This window comes from Gracilinanus agilis, chromosome 6 (assembly GCF_016433145.1).
Source record: "Gracilinanus agilis isolate LMUSP501 chromosome 6, AgileGrace, whole genome shotgun sequence".
Taxonomy (NCBI): Eukaryota; Metazoa; Chordata; class Mammalia; order Didelphimorphia; family Didelphidae; genus Gracilinanus; species Gracilinanus agilis.
Genome location: NC_058135.1, coordinates 232,839,618 through 232,855,477, shown reverse-complemented (window position 1 = coordinate 232,855,477; position 15,860 = coordinate 232,839,618). Strand labels below are relative to the sequence as shown.

The following is a 15,860-nucleotide window of genomic DNA, read 5'->3' as shown; positions in this document are numbered from 1 at the left end:
ATGCAGAGTGAAATAAGCAGACCCAGGAGAACATTATACACAGTAACTGCAATATTATGGAATGATCAACTGTGAAAGACTTAGCAATACAGTGATCCAGGGCGATTTTGAAGGACTTAGGACAAAGAATGAGAAAGAACTGTTAGAGTCAGATGCAGATCAAATCAGATGATCTTTTAGTTTATTTAGGGTTTTATTTTAGGGTTTTGGTTTTCTACAAGTATTCTCTTAGAACAATGACTAATATGGAAGTATGTTTTGCATGATAATACATATATATTATACATATACATGTATAACCTGGATCAAATTGCTTATCATCTCCGAAAGGCAAGAGTGAGACAATTTGCACCTTATAATTTCAGAAAATGAATGTTGAAGATTATTATTACACATAATTGGGAAAATAAAGTATCTTTGAACAAATTTGACCTCTGACATTTACTGTTTTTGTGTGACTCTAGGCAAGTCCCTTAGCTTCTGTTCGCCTCAGTTTCCACACTGGATAGCATCTGCCTCCTTGGTTTGTTGTAATAATGAGGTAAGATATTATTTGTAAAGTGCTTTGCCAATTATAAAGCATTATATAAATGCTAGCTGTTCTTATTAGGTATTAAATGGTTTCTCAGCCTCAAATCTCTCCCCATTCCAATCCAGCCCCCTGCAAAGCTGCCAGAATGATTTTCCTGAAGTGCAGTCCTGACCATGTCACATTTATATTCAAGAAACTCCAGGGGCACTGTTGTGTTTAATCCTCTAGGATTAAATAGAAACTACTCTTTGGGGCTTAAAGCACCTCACAAATTAGAAACCAATCTATCTCCATTACTTCCCTTCCCTCACTTGATGGTCCAGCCAAACTGACCTTCTCTCTGTTACTCATACACACACCCACACTCACCCACTTACACTCCCAACACACTTACACATATGCTTATACTCAAGCATGCACACACTGACACACACACATGCATGTGCCTTTTTGTATTTTCTATCTCCCATGCCTAGAGTTCACTCTCTTCTTATCTTCATAGAATGCCTCCCTTCCTTACAAGCACCCCATAGTGGTAGTATGTGAAGCCTTTTCTGATGACCTGCTTCCTTACAGCTGCCAGAGCCCTTCCTCTCTAACCTTGTCTTTATTCTGTGTTCATTCTGTATATCCTCTTCTATGTACATGTAGCTCCTCCCATCAGTATACAAGGTCCAATAGACTGGGGATTTAAAATTTTTTTGTTTGTATATCCTGTATCTGGTCCAGTATGTGGAGTACAGAAGGTGCTTAATAAATGCTTATGGCTTGAATTTTTGCTTACTCAAATGCAAATTTGTCTAAATGCATGATTAAATTTATAACAGTTTTTTTGTAATTAAATATTTCCTCAAATAACAGATGCTAACAATGCTAATATTATTCATAGTCCATGACATTTTGGGGTAACATTGGGAAAGTCACTTAGCCTTTCTAAATCTATTTTCTCATTTGTAAAATAGGAAGGGGCTAGGTGGATTCTGAGGGTTTTTCTTGTTCTAGATCTATGATTCTTTGAAATACCAAGAATCTGGTCTGTGAGTGTTAGCTGGAGACACCAGTGTTTTGATTTTTATCATCTGCTTCAGCTTGGGTGAGGCAGGTTATTACTGCACGAAATGCTGTTGATTTTGCACCTTTTAAGTGGGGGAATTCTTAACTCTGATGTACAGGATTCTGAGTTGTATGAGCTGGTGAGTCTCAGAATCTTTGAATTGAAAGAGAACTCAGAGGACATTCAAGTCAACTCTTCTTCCAAAACCTACCTATTCAGGGTTGCAGATACCTCTCTTTTCTATGGGATTTTAAGTAAGGCTCCTGGACAAGGGTCTGATCTAGTCTACATCTACCAATGAGGAGCTAAGAGAAATGGAAGAATTAGTCCACATACTAAGGATGGTGCTCTGAAAGTTCTTGTCTGATAGATGAACCTTCTTTCTACCATATTTCTTGTTCTGTCTATATTTTTGTAAGTATTCATCCATTTCATTCATCAAGGTTTTTTTTGGGGGGGCAAATATTTGGTTGAAATTGTTTCTAACAATTTCTTTGATTTCTTTTTCATCTGTCATGAATTCTGTTTTTTCCCATGGAGAAGAAAATAGGACTTCTACTATCCAGGCACCCTGTTCTTTAGACCAAATGACAACTTAATTACTTAAGTTATGATCAAATGATGACTTAATTGTTAGCTAACAAAATTATTAGTCAGCAACTTAAATATTAACAGGGCCAACCTTTTCAATACCAGTTAACATCTTAGCAGGGATTAACTGACATCCAACTGAGAGCAGGGAGAAGATTCAGGATATAAAATCAGGCTCCAGGAAAGAGAAAGGTGAAGTTAGAGGGCAAGGAAGAGAAGCTTTGCCTGGAGTCTGATTGGGTATAGACCTATGACTTCTGCTTTCCCACGGTTGTCATCTAGGTCAGAGATAACCAAACTACTTTTTTTCTGTGTGATTCCTTCTGTTTATGGACCTTAAGCAGGATCGAATTTGGGCTTCAGACATAGCCTACCATACGGAGCACTTCAGTGAGTTGCCAGTTTCAGACCTCTGCATCCTGCATGTCTTGTCTGCCTCCTAAAAGGAATCTAAGGTTCGATGACTTTATACTTCGATGACATACTTTCTTTCTCAATTCCCAAGTCATTCTCTATTTCACTCATGGTCCCACTCTTCCTCTCCCTCTCCAGAGGCTGCTGCTATAGCAGTAATAAGAGATGATGGTGTATATAACATTTATAACTACAAGGTCCACGAAAGTTACAAATTAATTTCATAGTCCACTATATCTAGTCAGCTTTGGAACAAGCTTCACCTTATCCAGTCATCTCACCAGCAGAACTGGATCTACCCAGTATGGGCATTGTCTTCTATCTTGCCACCAAGTATATGCCATTTCTACCTCTTGTGCTTTGCTCTGAGATGAAGAGTCATTGGATTAACAATCCTAATAATAATCTGAGAAGAACAATCATTAATATAATCATACTACCATTGCTACAAGAAAAGCATGGCAATCTATTGCTCCCTGGTTCCATTCACAATTCTCATTACTGCCCAGATCAAATATTCCCTTGTAAGACTCCAACTACCTCCTATGTTGCATACCTCCTTTAGATCATAAGCCCCTTGAGAGCAGACATCATCTTGGTTTTGCATTTGTATTCCCAGTGCCTAGCAGAGTGTCTGGCTCATCATTGGCTTTCCAAAAATTGCCTGTTAACTGGTTGATTAAATAAAGCCCTAGGAGTCTGGGAAAGGTACCATTCGCAGGAAGATCCAATAAACTCCTACAGACATTGAACAAACAGAGAGACTGAGATTCCTCCCCTCCCCCCCATATAAACCCTAGCCCAGGGCTGGGCACATAGCCCATGAGACATTCAATAATGATTTAGTAATACTGAATTGAATAACAATAATTCATAAGGAGGATCCATTACTTCAGAGAAGAATCTGTTGGAGCCAAAAAGTTCAGGATTTCTAATGTAGCCAAATAAATGGCAAGAGTTGCCAGTAAGTGGAGAGAGGGGTACACTGGCAATCGGTTCAGCTACCCCCAATCTTCTTGGATATACTTTCGATCTGATATCTCAGGCTGTGCTTTCAGGGCTATTGTCCTTTCATCTACTGGCTAAGGTAATTTTAAACTACATTAATATAAGTGTGGTAAACAGAGTGGTGCTATCAGCTCCCATGGGTTCAATTATCATCTCTATGAATAATCTCTCATTTTTATATGGCTAGCCTCAGACTCTTCCCTGAGCTTCTGTCCTGCATCACCAACTCCCTATTAAATATTTTCACTAGATATTCAACAGGCATATAAAACTCAATAGTATCCAAAATTGAATTCATTATCTCCCTCTGCTCTGACCACCCTCCTCCTTCCCCACTGCCTTGAACCTAAACTTCTTCCCAATTTCCCTATGTCTGTTGAGGGCACTATCATCCAAAGTTACACAGCTTTGAGGCTCAAGTTGTCCTTGACTCCTCAATCTCTCTGGTTCCATATCCAGGTGTTAAGTCTTGTTAATTCTACTATCAAAATATGTCTCACATATCTCCCCTTCTTTCCACTCACATATCCACCAGCTAGCTCAGGCTCTCACTATCTCTCCTCTGGGCTATTGCAATAGCCAGAATCTCTTTGCCCTTAGTATCTCCTCTCTTTACTATATCCTTCACATAGTAGTGACACTATTAAAACAATGGCTTGATCATGACACTCCTCTGATCAACAAGTCCCAGTTGCCTCTGGCTTAAAAGTATATAGTCCTCTGTTGGGCATGAAAGCTCTTCATAACTTGACTCCAGACCACCTTTCCAATATTATTTCATGTTACTCTCCTTTGTGCCGGACTGGCTTTCTTGCTGTTCTTCACACATGACATTTCATTTCCCATCTCCTTGATTTGCAAAGGATGTCCTCCATGTCTGGAATACACTCCCTCATCATCTCTGCCTCCCTTCAAAGCTCAATTTAAGCCCCACCTCTTCTATAAAGGCTTTCTTGACCCTTTTCTCCCTCAGCGGCTAGTGTCTCTGATCCAAATTGCTTTATATCTATAGGGTTAGGGCTATGGATACAGACCTAGAAAGGGTTTTGGAGGCGATCTCATCCCAACCCCTTATTTTATAGATGAGGAACTAAGAACACATATATTTTACTTTTATTTTTCTATGTATGTGTTGCTTCCCCAAATAGACTACAAATTTGGGGCAACAAGGAAGATAGAAAGCCAGATCTAGAGTCAGGATTTCCTGGGTTCAAATCTGGCCTTAGATACTTCCTACCTATATGTACCTGGGCAAGTCACTTGACCTTATCAGCTTTCTGCCTTGGTCCTGATACTTAATATTGGTTTTAAGACAGAAGCAGGCAAGAATTAAAAAAAACTTGAATATTATTTTCTTGAGGGTAAGGATTTGTTCACTTTTGTCTTTGTCAGCCTAGTGCCCAATCTAGTGCCTGGCACACAGAAGTCTCTCAATAAAGGTTTAGTGAAGTGCAATGATTGAGGACAATTCTGAGGGACTTATGAGAAAGAATGCTATCCATCCCCCATCTTTACGATATTCAGAGAAAGAATGGTGGGAGCAGAAATCAAGAAGAAAACATGTGATTGATCATTTGGTTGTATAGGTATGTGATTTAGGGTTTTGGTTTTAAAGAATTGCTATTTTACAAAAATGAATAACGTGGAAATGGGTTTGGGTGATACTATATATAACCCAGTGGGATTGCTTGTCAACACCAGGAGTGGGGAGGGATGAGGGGAGGGAAAAATATGAATCATATAACCATGGAAAATTTTTTTAAATAAATAAAGGTTTAGTGATTGTTTGATAGTCCTAGATGCTATCTCTGCTTCCTGGTGCCAACAGGATTGCTCCTTGGTAGAGAGGTAAAGCAGCCATATGTGAGACTCTGTGTGCATAGGCATACATGCATGATCAAGGTCTCCAGAATAACTCTTCTGATTGCACAGATCACAGTCTGCCTTATGTTCTAACATATCTCTACTATAGAATAAAAACACAGAGAGTGTCTCTTGTTCCTCTTCAGCTCTGCCTTGGTGAGACCACATGTTCAGTTCTGTGCTTGTTTCTGGATGCCATATTTAAAGAAGGATCCTAGTATAAGTTAGAGAGTATCCAAAGAAAGGTGACTGGCATGAGGAGAGGACTGGACACTGTACCTAGTAAGAATCAGTTGAAGGGACTGTGGATGTTGATTTTGAAGTAAAGGAGACCTAGGAGGAATGCATTAGCTATCTTTGCACATTTGATGGGAAATTATGTGGAAGGATTAGAGCTGTTCTACTGGGTATCAGGAGGCAAAAATAGGGGCAATGGGTAGAGGCTGAAGAGATGCTGAACCATGCCTAATGTATGAAAAAAATACTAACTAGAATGCCTTAGAAAGTAGAGAATTCTGCTCAGTTGTAGCCTTTGAGGAGAGGTGGATGGCCATTTAAAAATACTTTTGTGACACTATTTTTTCACATTACTGTCACTTCCTAGGAGCTATTATTAAGATAACTTCTTGCATTCTCTTCCCATTGAGATTATGTGATCTTTAGATTTAGATTCTAGATCTACTTGGAGTTTGTTGTAGTACATGGTATAAGATGCTGGTCAATATCTAATTTTCTGAATATTGCTTTCCATTTTTCTAAGTAATTCTTGGCTAATAGGGAGTCCATCCCAGTAGTTCAGATTCAGGTTATAGGATCATAGAGGTTCTTTGATTTATCAAACACTGGGCTACTATGCTTATTTGCTTCTGGGTCTTACATAACTATTCTCTCCAGCTATTTCTTGGAGATGTTACAAGAGGTATTCCTACTTAGTAAGAGATTTGACTACATAGCCCAAGATCTTTGAGGTTCCAATATTCTATGATTGTCTTGGAGTTATAAGAATTAGTGAGGTTTGATGTATTCATTAGTCTCATAGTTTAATAGTGTCTTGGAAGCTTTAGAAATGGAACTATTCTTAGGAAGAGCTGCTGCCCAAAGGTCCTGACTTTGCCGAGAGGAAGTCTCAACTCCCAAGAGGGAAGAGTGGAAGGAGCTGTTCCCAGTTAGGGCCCCTATCATTTAGGTGGCATCTGTTATCAGAGAGTTGGCTGTAAATAGTGGAGCTAGGGACTCTGCTTCCTGGTGCCAACAGGATTGCTCCTTGGTAGAGAGTGAAAGCCCTGTGTGCATAGACATACACGCATAATCAAGGCCTCCAGATTAGCTCTTTTGATTGCACAGATCACAATATGTTCTGACATATCTCTACAATAGATTTAAAAACACAGAGGGTGGGTCCTATCTCTTGTTCTTCTTCAACTCTGCCATATCTGCTAGCGCAGGACCCTGAATACAGTATGTGCTCAGCAAATGTTTGCTAAATGAACACAATATGACTCTGTACCCATTTAGAGTTGGAGAATTTTTATTTCTGAAACATCTACCCTACACTCTTGGTCTTCTCCATTTCCAAGGAAAGAGCACAATCATGAAGGCTTTCCTCCACTCATAGATGATAAAACTTTATCATGAGGGTTTTATCTACTTGCCAAAAGTCCCAGACATCAGTAGCATCCACACCAGGAATAGCATGCAGGGCCTTTGTTAATCTGAGAATCAGCTTGGACCAGTTGGCTCTGGGATACAGAAGCCAAGGAGTCAAAATAGCTACTTACTAGAACTTTTTTTTTTAAACCCTTGTACTTCGGTGTATTGTCTCATAGGTGGAAGATTGGTAAGGGTGGGCAATGGGGGTCAAGTGACTTGCCCAGGGTCACACAGCTGGGAAGTGGCTGAGGCCGGGTTTGAACCTAGGACCTCCTGTCTCTAGGCCTGACTCTCACTCCACTGAACTACCCAGCTGCCCCTCTTACTAGAACTTTTAATCGATCAACATTTAAAATCAACATGAATGCAATCAATATTCTTCCCAGTGGATTATATTCTCTTATCCCTGTCTTGTAGAGAAGCAGCAGACCCAGGGGTAAAGGGTCCAAGAGAATGGGTAGAAGGGACAGAAGTGACAGAAGGGACAGGACTGGAGTAAATAGCCATGTGTAATAGCTACTTACTACACATGGCTATTTACTCCAGTCCTGAGACAGTGACCACTTGCCCAGCTATATTAGGTTGTGATAGGTCAATTGCTCCTCATTTGATCATTAATCATACAATCCATTGAAAATATTATCTTCATATATTCTGTATATATCTTTTTAAAAAACCCTTAACTTCTGTCAATCATCAATTCTAAGGCACAAAAGTGGTAAGTTCTAGGCAATTGGGGGTCAAGTGACTTGCCCAGGGTCATACAGCTAGGAAGTGTCCAAGGTCAGATTTGAACTCAGGACCTTCTGTCTTCAGGCCTGGCTCTCTATCCCTAAGTCACCTAGCTATCCCCTTCCATAGACTTTCATACTATGTCCACCATGAGGGATCTGGGGGGGCTATCTCATCCCCATTCAGATAGAGGAAAATTCAAGCAAAATAAGTAGAATTGACTCCCAAGAGCTTAGGTCTTATGACTCAGTCCAGCCCTCTGTTCCCACCATCCCACACTGAGAGTGATTATGCAATATATAATAGATTTTATAATTGCAAAGTGCTTTACCTACAGTATCTTATTTGCTCTTCACATCTTTGTTTTATCATCCCCATTTTTCAGATAAGGAAACTGAGGTTCAGAGAGGTTAATTGGCTTGTCCATGGTCACACAGCTAAGTAGTCCTGTACGCTGTCCAGTACCTCTCTCTATTCCTCTACTCCAGAAGGAAGGAGGGAGAAAGGAGGAGTCAGTGAGCTATCTTCCATGGGGCCCCCCCAGGACTGCAGTCTGAATCACTGAAATAATGCCCCAAGGAGGCTTCGCTTACCCATCTGATAGGACGCCCTCTGCAATCTCACACACCAGGACAAACAACAGCATGAAGGTCAGGATCCAGCGAAGGTTGTGACCAGGGAAGTGAAGCCATGTACTGTGATGGATGTGAACTTTGGCACTCTGGCTGCCCCATCCTGAAGAGAATGAACAGCTCAGTCACAGTCTATAGAAATGGTTTACGATATACAAGTGTGCCAATATATTCATGTCGTTGAAATGATAGAATGTAAGCTCCTTGAGGACAGAGATGGTTTCATTTTTGTCTTGATATCATTAGCACTGAACACAGTGCCTAGCCCATAGTAGGCACTAGGCACTTGATAATAAAAATCAGGCACTTTAAGCTTTGCAAAGGATTTTATAAATATTATCTTATTTTATCCTAGAAGTGACTCTGAGAAGTGGGTACTATAATTATTCCCATTTTATAGATGAGAAAGCTGAAGGCTAGTAAGCTATCAAAATAGCTAGTAGATCTCTGAAGTCAGATTTGAACTCAAATCTAGCTTGACTAAGGGTTTAGTGCTCCATGTAGATGCCTTTGTAATGGTTTGAGGATTAGTCGGTGATAAATGCATGTTTGTATGAACTGATGGTCTGAAACAATGATTTCATTAGGATAAGGCACAGTCTACTGGAGAGACTGACTCTCTCTAGCAAAGCAGATGGGTAACTTTTGCAATCTGTAGTTTTTGGGAGCTGGCTGGAGGCTCTTAGAGGTTATGTGATTTGTATAGAGTCACACAGCCAGGATGTGTTAGAGGTAAGACTTGAACTCAGGTCTTCCTGATTCTGAGGCTGTCACTGATACATTTTCCTGTGTATTAATACGATGAGAGATGCTTTTAAAGAACATTCCCACCAACACCACTACCTGCCTTCATCATCATCATCATCATCATCATCATCATCATCATCATCATCATCATTATCACCATCATCATCATCACTATCACCATCATCATCATCACTACCACCATCATCATCATTATTATCATTGTCATCATCATCATCATCATAAGTAACATTTATATATCTCTTACTATGTGCCAGACACTGTGTCAAGCTCTTTATCATAATTTAATATTAGGAAATGGTCTGGATAAGCAGATAGATATGGATAAACATAGACCTTGAGCTTGAAACCTTGAATCTGAGTAGTGTCTCTGCCATGTAATCCTTGGGTAAGTCACTTGTCTTTAATCCTTATTTTAATCCTTTGTAAAAGGAGGGAGTTGGACTGGCTGGTTCTGAAGGTCCTTCTAGCTCTGACATTCTAGGTTCTGTTTCTACATTCTAAATTAGTCCCATCCAGTTCTAATATTCTATAGCTCTATAGAACCTTCCAGTTCTGACACTCTATGTTTTAGGTTCCTTTCCAGCTTTGATATTTTGATTTTGTGAACATCAAAAACCTGCTGTTCTCTCATATGGGGCTCTCTGAAATAACGATATTTCAGACTTCACTTTTATCATAATACGCTGGTGAGGGAAGTACAAATATTATGATCACATTTTATAGATGAGGAAATGGAGGCTTAGAAGGGTTAAGTGACTTGCCCGAGACCATACCAGCAGAATATGGCAGAACTAGGATTTTAACTCAGATCTTTGGACTCTTAAGTCCTAAACTCCCTCCATTATCTGAAAGGGAGCTGCAAATTCTCTTGGAAGGATTAGAAGTGGGGGAAGACAGTTTGGCAGTGTTGACAAAGATGTGGCACGTGTGCAGAGCCGGCACTTGGGGAGCTGCTCCATTCCCCCTCTTTCCAGTGCTGGAGAACATTTTTTGCAAGCATCACTCCTCTGCCCAGTCACTCAAAGCAAGCACTTCCTCCCTCATCTCTCTCGGGTAATTTGGGGGCTCATAGCTTGAATTTTCCCTCTGAGCACTCAAACTCAGAAAAGGTTCGCCAATCTTGGCTTGAGGGAAGAGACATTCCTAGGAAAGATAAGAGTGACTAGAAGGTCTAGCATAAGGTCCAAGAGAGTAACATTATTCATACAGAATCTATGTGCTGAATGTCTTTTTTTTTGGGTGCATATGTTTCATTTTGTCTTCTCTTATATTTATCAACCTGTATAATGAAAAAGTTCCCCTGCCAGGAAAGGGATCAAGCCTCGTCTGGCATATAAGCCAAGATGTGGAATTTAGTCTTAGTTTTTAGCTGCTTGGTAAGAGGGCTTATTCACAGAATTTCAGAGTTAAAGGGGACCTCAGATGGCACCTAGTCAAAACTATATTTGAACTTGAACTTGAATGCCTCTTACAATATCCCTGACAAGCTGTTATCTAGTTTACATTTGAATACTTCTAGAATTGGGGAACTCATTACCTTACAAGGCAACCTGTTCCATATTTTTTGACAGTTCTAGTAGCAAGGAAGTTTTTCTTTACACTGAGTGAAATCTGCTTCTGAAAATTTTCTCTCCCATTGCTTCTAGTTCTCCAGGGGGCATAAGGAATTCTTACTAAAATGCTTTGACAGGGTTGATCTTAATATGAGTGCTTCTCTCCAATGATGCAGATGGCAAGCTATCTCTGCCTAACTGTCCTTTGACTCTTGTCAATGTCCTCCAATAAATCTGTGATGGGGGTAGGTCCACCCAACATTCTGGGAGTCTTCCTCCAAGTCTCTTAACATTGCACGGATACCAGCGGGGTACTTGGGCTCTGCGCTGGTTCTATACCTCACTCTGGCTACATGACCTAGCCATCTCTTTTCCTAGCCATCCGTTTCTGTGCTGCTATCCTTTATGCCACTTCTATATAATTCTTTTTTTTTGTAATGTGTTGCTACCTGCTCAAGCTTCCTACACATCTCTTCATAGACATTTAAAAAACCCCTTAACTTCTGTCTTAGTATCAATTTCAAGTCAGAAGAGTGGCAAGAATAAGGAATTGGGGCTAGGTGACTTGCCTGGGACCACATAGCTAGGAAGCATCTGAGGCCAGATTTGAACTCAGGTTCTCTGACTCCAAGCCCTGGATTCTTATCTACTGTGCTACCTAGCTGCTCTCTTCATCATCATTTGAGTGACAAAGCCTGTGGGATTCCAGGGGGATTCCCCAAACCATTTAATGTTACCAAAAGAACATTGGTGTTAAAAGATTTGTTTTAGGGGGGGACATTGCTCACTAAACAAAAGCATTCTTAAGGTATATCATTGAGGAAATATAGGATTGGAAAATTATGTGGTCCAGGCAGGTGGTGAGGGTAAGGGGTCAATAGATGAACAGTTTGAGTAGCCCACTGGCACCCATGCGTTGTGCAAAGAACTACAAGAACACCTTCAGCGTAGTGAGTAGAGAGCTAGAAATGAATATGGACAAGAATTATAGGGGTAGTTAGGTGGCTCAGTGGGTAGAGTGCCAGGTCTAGAGGCAGGAGGTCCTGGGTTCAAATCGGATCTCAGATATTTCCTATGTGACCCTTGGCAAGTCACTTAATTCCAATTGCCTAATCTTTATCCCACTTCTGCCTTGGAACTCATACTTAGCATTGATTCTAAGCCAGAAGCCAAGGGCTCAAAAAAAATATTACATAGGAGGAGGAAGCATGGAGGGGCTGCATTCTGGATTGATGGAGAGAATATTCAGAGATAAGATCACAAGACTAAGCACTACTCCTGGTTTTACTTTCTATAGCCAAGCAGATCAAGTAAACCCTCTTCCCTATAATAATCCTTCAAATCCTTAAAAAGAGTCATGATATCTCCCTTATATCTTCTCTTTTCCAGGCTGATCATTAGCTTCTTCCAGGAAGTCCTGGATTCAAATTCCTCCTAGACAACTTACAAACTGTGTGAGTTGGACAAGTCTTAATCTTCTCTGTGACACTGTTTCCTCATCTGTAAAGGGAGGTTGTGTTAGATGGTCTCAAAATTTCCTTCCAGTCCTAAATCTATGATCCTATAATTGGTTGAAGACAGAAGCCATCGACTAGATTAAAAAAAAAAAACCAAAACAAATGAGAAGTATACATTTTGGCTGTATCTACTGACCTACTGAGTGCCAATGCTTACCAATTGAAGTAGAAATACTGGCGTCTATATGTCACATATATGCAGGGATGTTCTGATAAATGTTTAACAACTGGCTCTCGAAAGATGCATACATGACACACTTTTAAGTATAATCTTCCTTATTAGCATTTTTCCCCATCACTATTTTAAGTCTGGACAATAAATAAGACAATAAATCAAGACTTGACTCATAGTATTTGCCAATTTCCATGGTGTAGGTATCCATACTAAATATTTAACAATAGGCTTTAGCCCATAGGAGCTGGCTCCAGCATACTCTGCACATATGCTACATCTGAGGTATGTGTTTTATCAACCTGTGGAAGCCCCACCACTCTACTCATGTTTATTCACATTTGTAACACTTCCCCCTCTAACAATGTAGGGCCTACTTTTATTTTAAAATTAAAGCAAAATCAAGATGTTTGAAAGGACATTGACACCCCCAACACAACAGAGATACCTTGGCATGTTGCACTGACTGATGGAACAAGCACTGTTACATGCGTATCTGTTGAGGGTATGTAGTATGAGTGCAGACTCAGGAAGTCTGATTATTCCACAGAAGTAGGCTTAGAAAAATCATCTAGTCTAATGTTAGCCCTGTGGGTGAATGAATCCTGCTTTGGTATCTCCAAAGGGGGTCATATAGATTCTGATTCCGTGCCTATGTACAAAATATTATGCTGATTCAGAACTTGATCCAAAGGGCTCTAAAACTCTGCCTGCTCTTTGACCAGCAATAAAACTCTAAGGAGACCAAAGAAAAAGGAAAAGGACTCATATGTAAAAAATATCCTTAGCAGCTCTTTTTGTGGTGGCAAAGAACTGGATATGAGCAAAGACTTATCAGTTGGGGAATGATTGAACAAATTATGGTATAAGTGATGGTATATGGGAGATTCCCAAAGTGGGCGCTACCGCCCCCTGGTGGGTGTTGCAGCGATCCAGGGAAGCAGTGATGGCCACAGGTGCATTTATCTTTCCTATTAATTGCTATTAAATTTTTTTAAAAATTAATTTCCAGGGCACTAAGTAATATTTTTTCTGGAAAGGGGGCGGTAAGCCAAAAAAGGTTGGGAACCACTGGTATATATGTGATGAGATGGTCTCAGAATACACTGGAAAGATCTAAATGAACTGAAACAAAGTGAAGTGAGCCACATTAACAATAGGAAAGATAGTCAATTGTGAAAAACTTAGTAGTTGATCAATATGATGAGCTACTACAACTCTAAAGGACTCATAATATTAAAAGTTATCCATCTCTAGAGAGAAAACTGATAGACTCGGAGTCCAGATTGAAGTTTTTCCCCTTTCTTCATTTTTGTTATTTTTTTTTGGCAGGGGAGATTTAGTTAATGTGGGAATATGTTTTACATGACAGTATATGTATAATGGCTATCATATTTCTTGCCTTTTCAATGGGTGGGGGAGGGCATGAAGGGAGGGAGAGAATGTGAAACTAAAATTAGAAGTATAACTTAAAATAAAACTAAAAATGAAAACCCCAAAATATATGCTACACAGAGGCAGGAATATTCACCAACTGGTTAAATTACAAAAACCAGACCTATCTAGGCTTCCAGGGCATCTATGATTAGCTCTAGGCTTGGATATGAAGTTTAAAAGGAGGCATGCAGTAGGGCTTAGTGGAAAGCAAAAGTCATTTGAATGGTTTAAGTTCTAGTTAGACCATTTTTTACTTGAATGACTTGGGTAAATAATTTTACTTTGAGTCTCATTTTAGCCACTTGGAAAATGAGAGGGTTTTGATCTGTGGTCTTATAGGTTCCTTCTAGCTCTGACATACTTATGACTTTATGATCTAGAGCTGGGAGAAAACTTAGAGAGTGACTAGTCTAACTTCATTTTTTTTTTAAGAGATGAAGAAGAAGAGGCCCAAGGTCACAGGGGTGGTTTTTGGCCAAGTGAGCATTTGAACTCAGGTTTCCTGACTCCATATAGGTTCTATGGGTTCTCATTTACCCCAGGGCACAAGCATTTCCTGGTCCAGTTTCTATCTTCCCAGAGCTCTCAGATCATGGGAATTTTGTCTAACTGGAGATTGACGACATCTAGTCCAGATGAAATAAGGATTGGGGAGGAGAGAAAGCTAGACGTGACAGCTCCCTTCCCCTTTTGGGGACACTGAGACTTAGCCAGGACCTGCACTTTAGGAAGAGGGGAAAGTAGGGATAAGAGAGGAGGAAGACCTTAAATGGCACTGGAGGAGAGGACAGAAGGCTGGTCCTGCTACCTGGGACTTCTCAGTGGGCTCACTCTGAGCCCAGTTGCTTCTCCCAGAACCAACCGGCTGTGACCCGACTTTCAACCCCGGGTACCTGAACTCCAAACTCCTCTCTCTCCACTCTTACCATCACCCTTCTTTTCATTAATATCATCTGGGGCACTTTGTGGGAGAACGACCTGAAAGGGAGGCTGGAGAGCGGGGGAAGAGGGAAGAATCTGTATCTTTTGGAAGAGCTTTCTGAGGTTAGGGATTTAGGTTTAAAGGCTGACCAAGGAAGTTGAACAAGGACCTATTGAAGTTAAGTCTCCCTTAGGGGGTGTTAAGAGCCCTGGAAAAAGGAACGAAGGGAGAGTGGAGGCCAGCGGAGCTGAGGCAAGAAAGCCAAACCGAGAGTGGGGCTGGAGCGCACAAAAGCGGGGCCAGGAGACAGGAAGAACGCAGGGATGCCCAAGAAAACTCGTTTGGAAAGGAAAGGTTGCTCAGAGAGAAAGACCAAAGAGAAGAAGGCACTGGGAGAAATGTCAGAAAAGGGCGAACCGAGAAGGGCAAAAGAGCAGAAAGACGCTGGGGATGGCGGAGGTAGGAAAGCCGGCGGAGTGGCTGGGAAAAGTGAGGGGAAAGTCTGAGCCCCGGCCCGGGCTCCCGCTGCTGCTGCCCCCCTGCCCAGCCCCGGCACTCTCAAGCTTACCGATGAAGAGGATGGGGAAAGTGATGAAGAACAGGAAGACGTGTGGGACCACGTTGAGTGCATCCACGAAGCAGCCGTTGTTCAGAACGCCCTGGTCCACCTTGTAGGCGGCCGAGTCGTTCTCGCTGCCGCAGAAAGCCAAGGGCATGGCGGCGCGGGGTCCAGGAGGGCCGGGCCAGGGCTCAGGCTGCGGGCTCACCAGCCTCCTTCCTTCCCTCCCGGCGCCGCTGCTGCTCCGGACCAGCTGTCAGCCTGCCCCCAACCCCCGCTCCCTCTCCAGCCCCGCCCAGCCGCTGTGACCCAGCTACCTGAGCTGCCACCTCCGCCCTTCACCCTCGCCCCAGTCCCGGACCCTGTTGGAGGTGGCACCGGTGTGTGTGTGTGTGTGTGTGTGTGTGTGTGTGTGTGTGTGTGTGTGCGCGCGCGCGNGTGTGTGTGTGTGTGTGT

The 15,860-nt window shown here is 41.5% G+C and overlaps 1 protein-coding gene across 1 annotated transcript in view; it reads right to left on the bottom strand.

Moving 5' to 3' along the window:
* Window positions 1-15,561, bottom strand: part of ABCC8 (ATP binding cassette subfamily C member 8) — a 119,740-nt gene extending 104,179 nt beyond the window's left edge. Inside the window, exons 1-2 of the mRNA XM_044681809.1 lie at window positions 15,414-15,561; window positions 8,438-8,579 (exon numbers count right to left, since the gene is read on the bottom strand). Of these exons, the coding sequence (XP_044537744.1) occupies window positions 8,438-8,579; window positions 15,414-15,561 (290 nt within the window). The remainder of the gene's footprint in view (window positions 1-8,437; window positions 8,580-15,413) is intronic.
* Window positions 15,562-15,860: the final 299 nt, after the last annotated feature.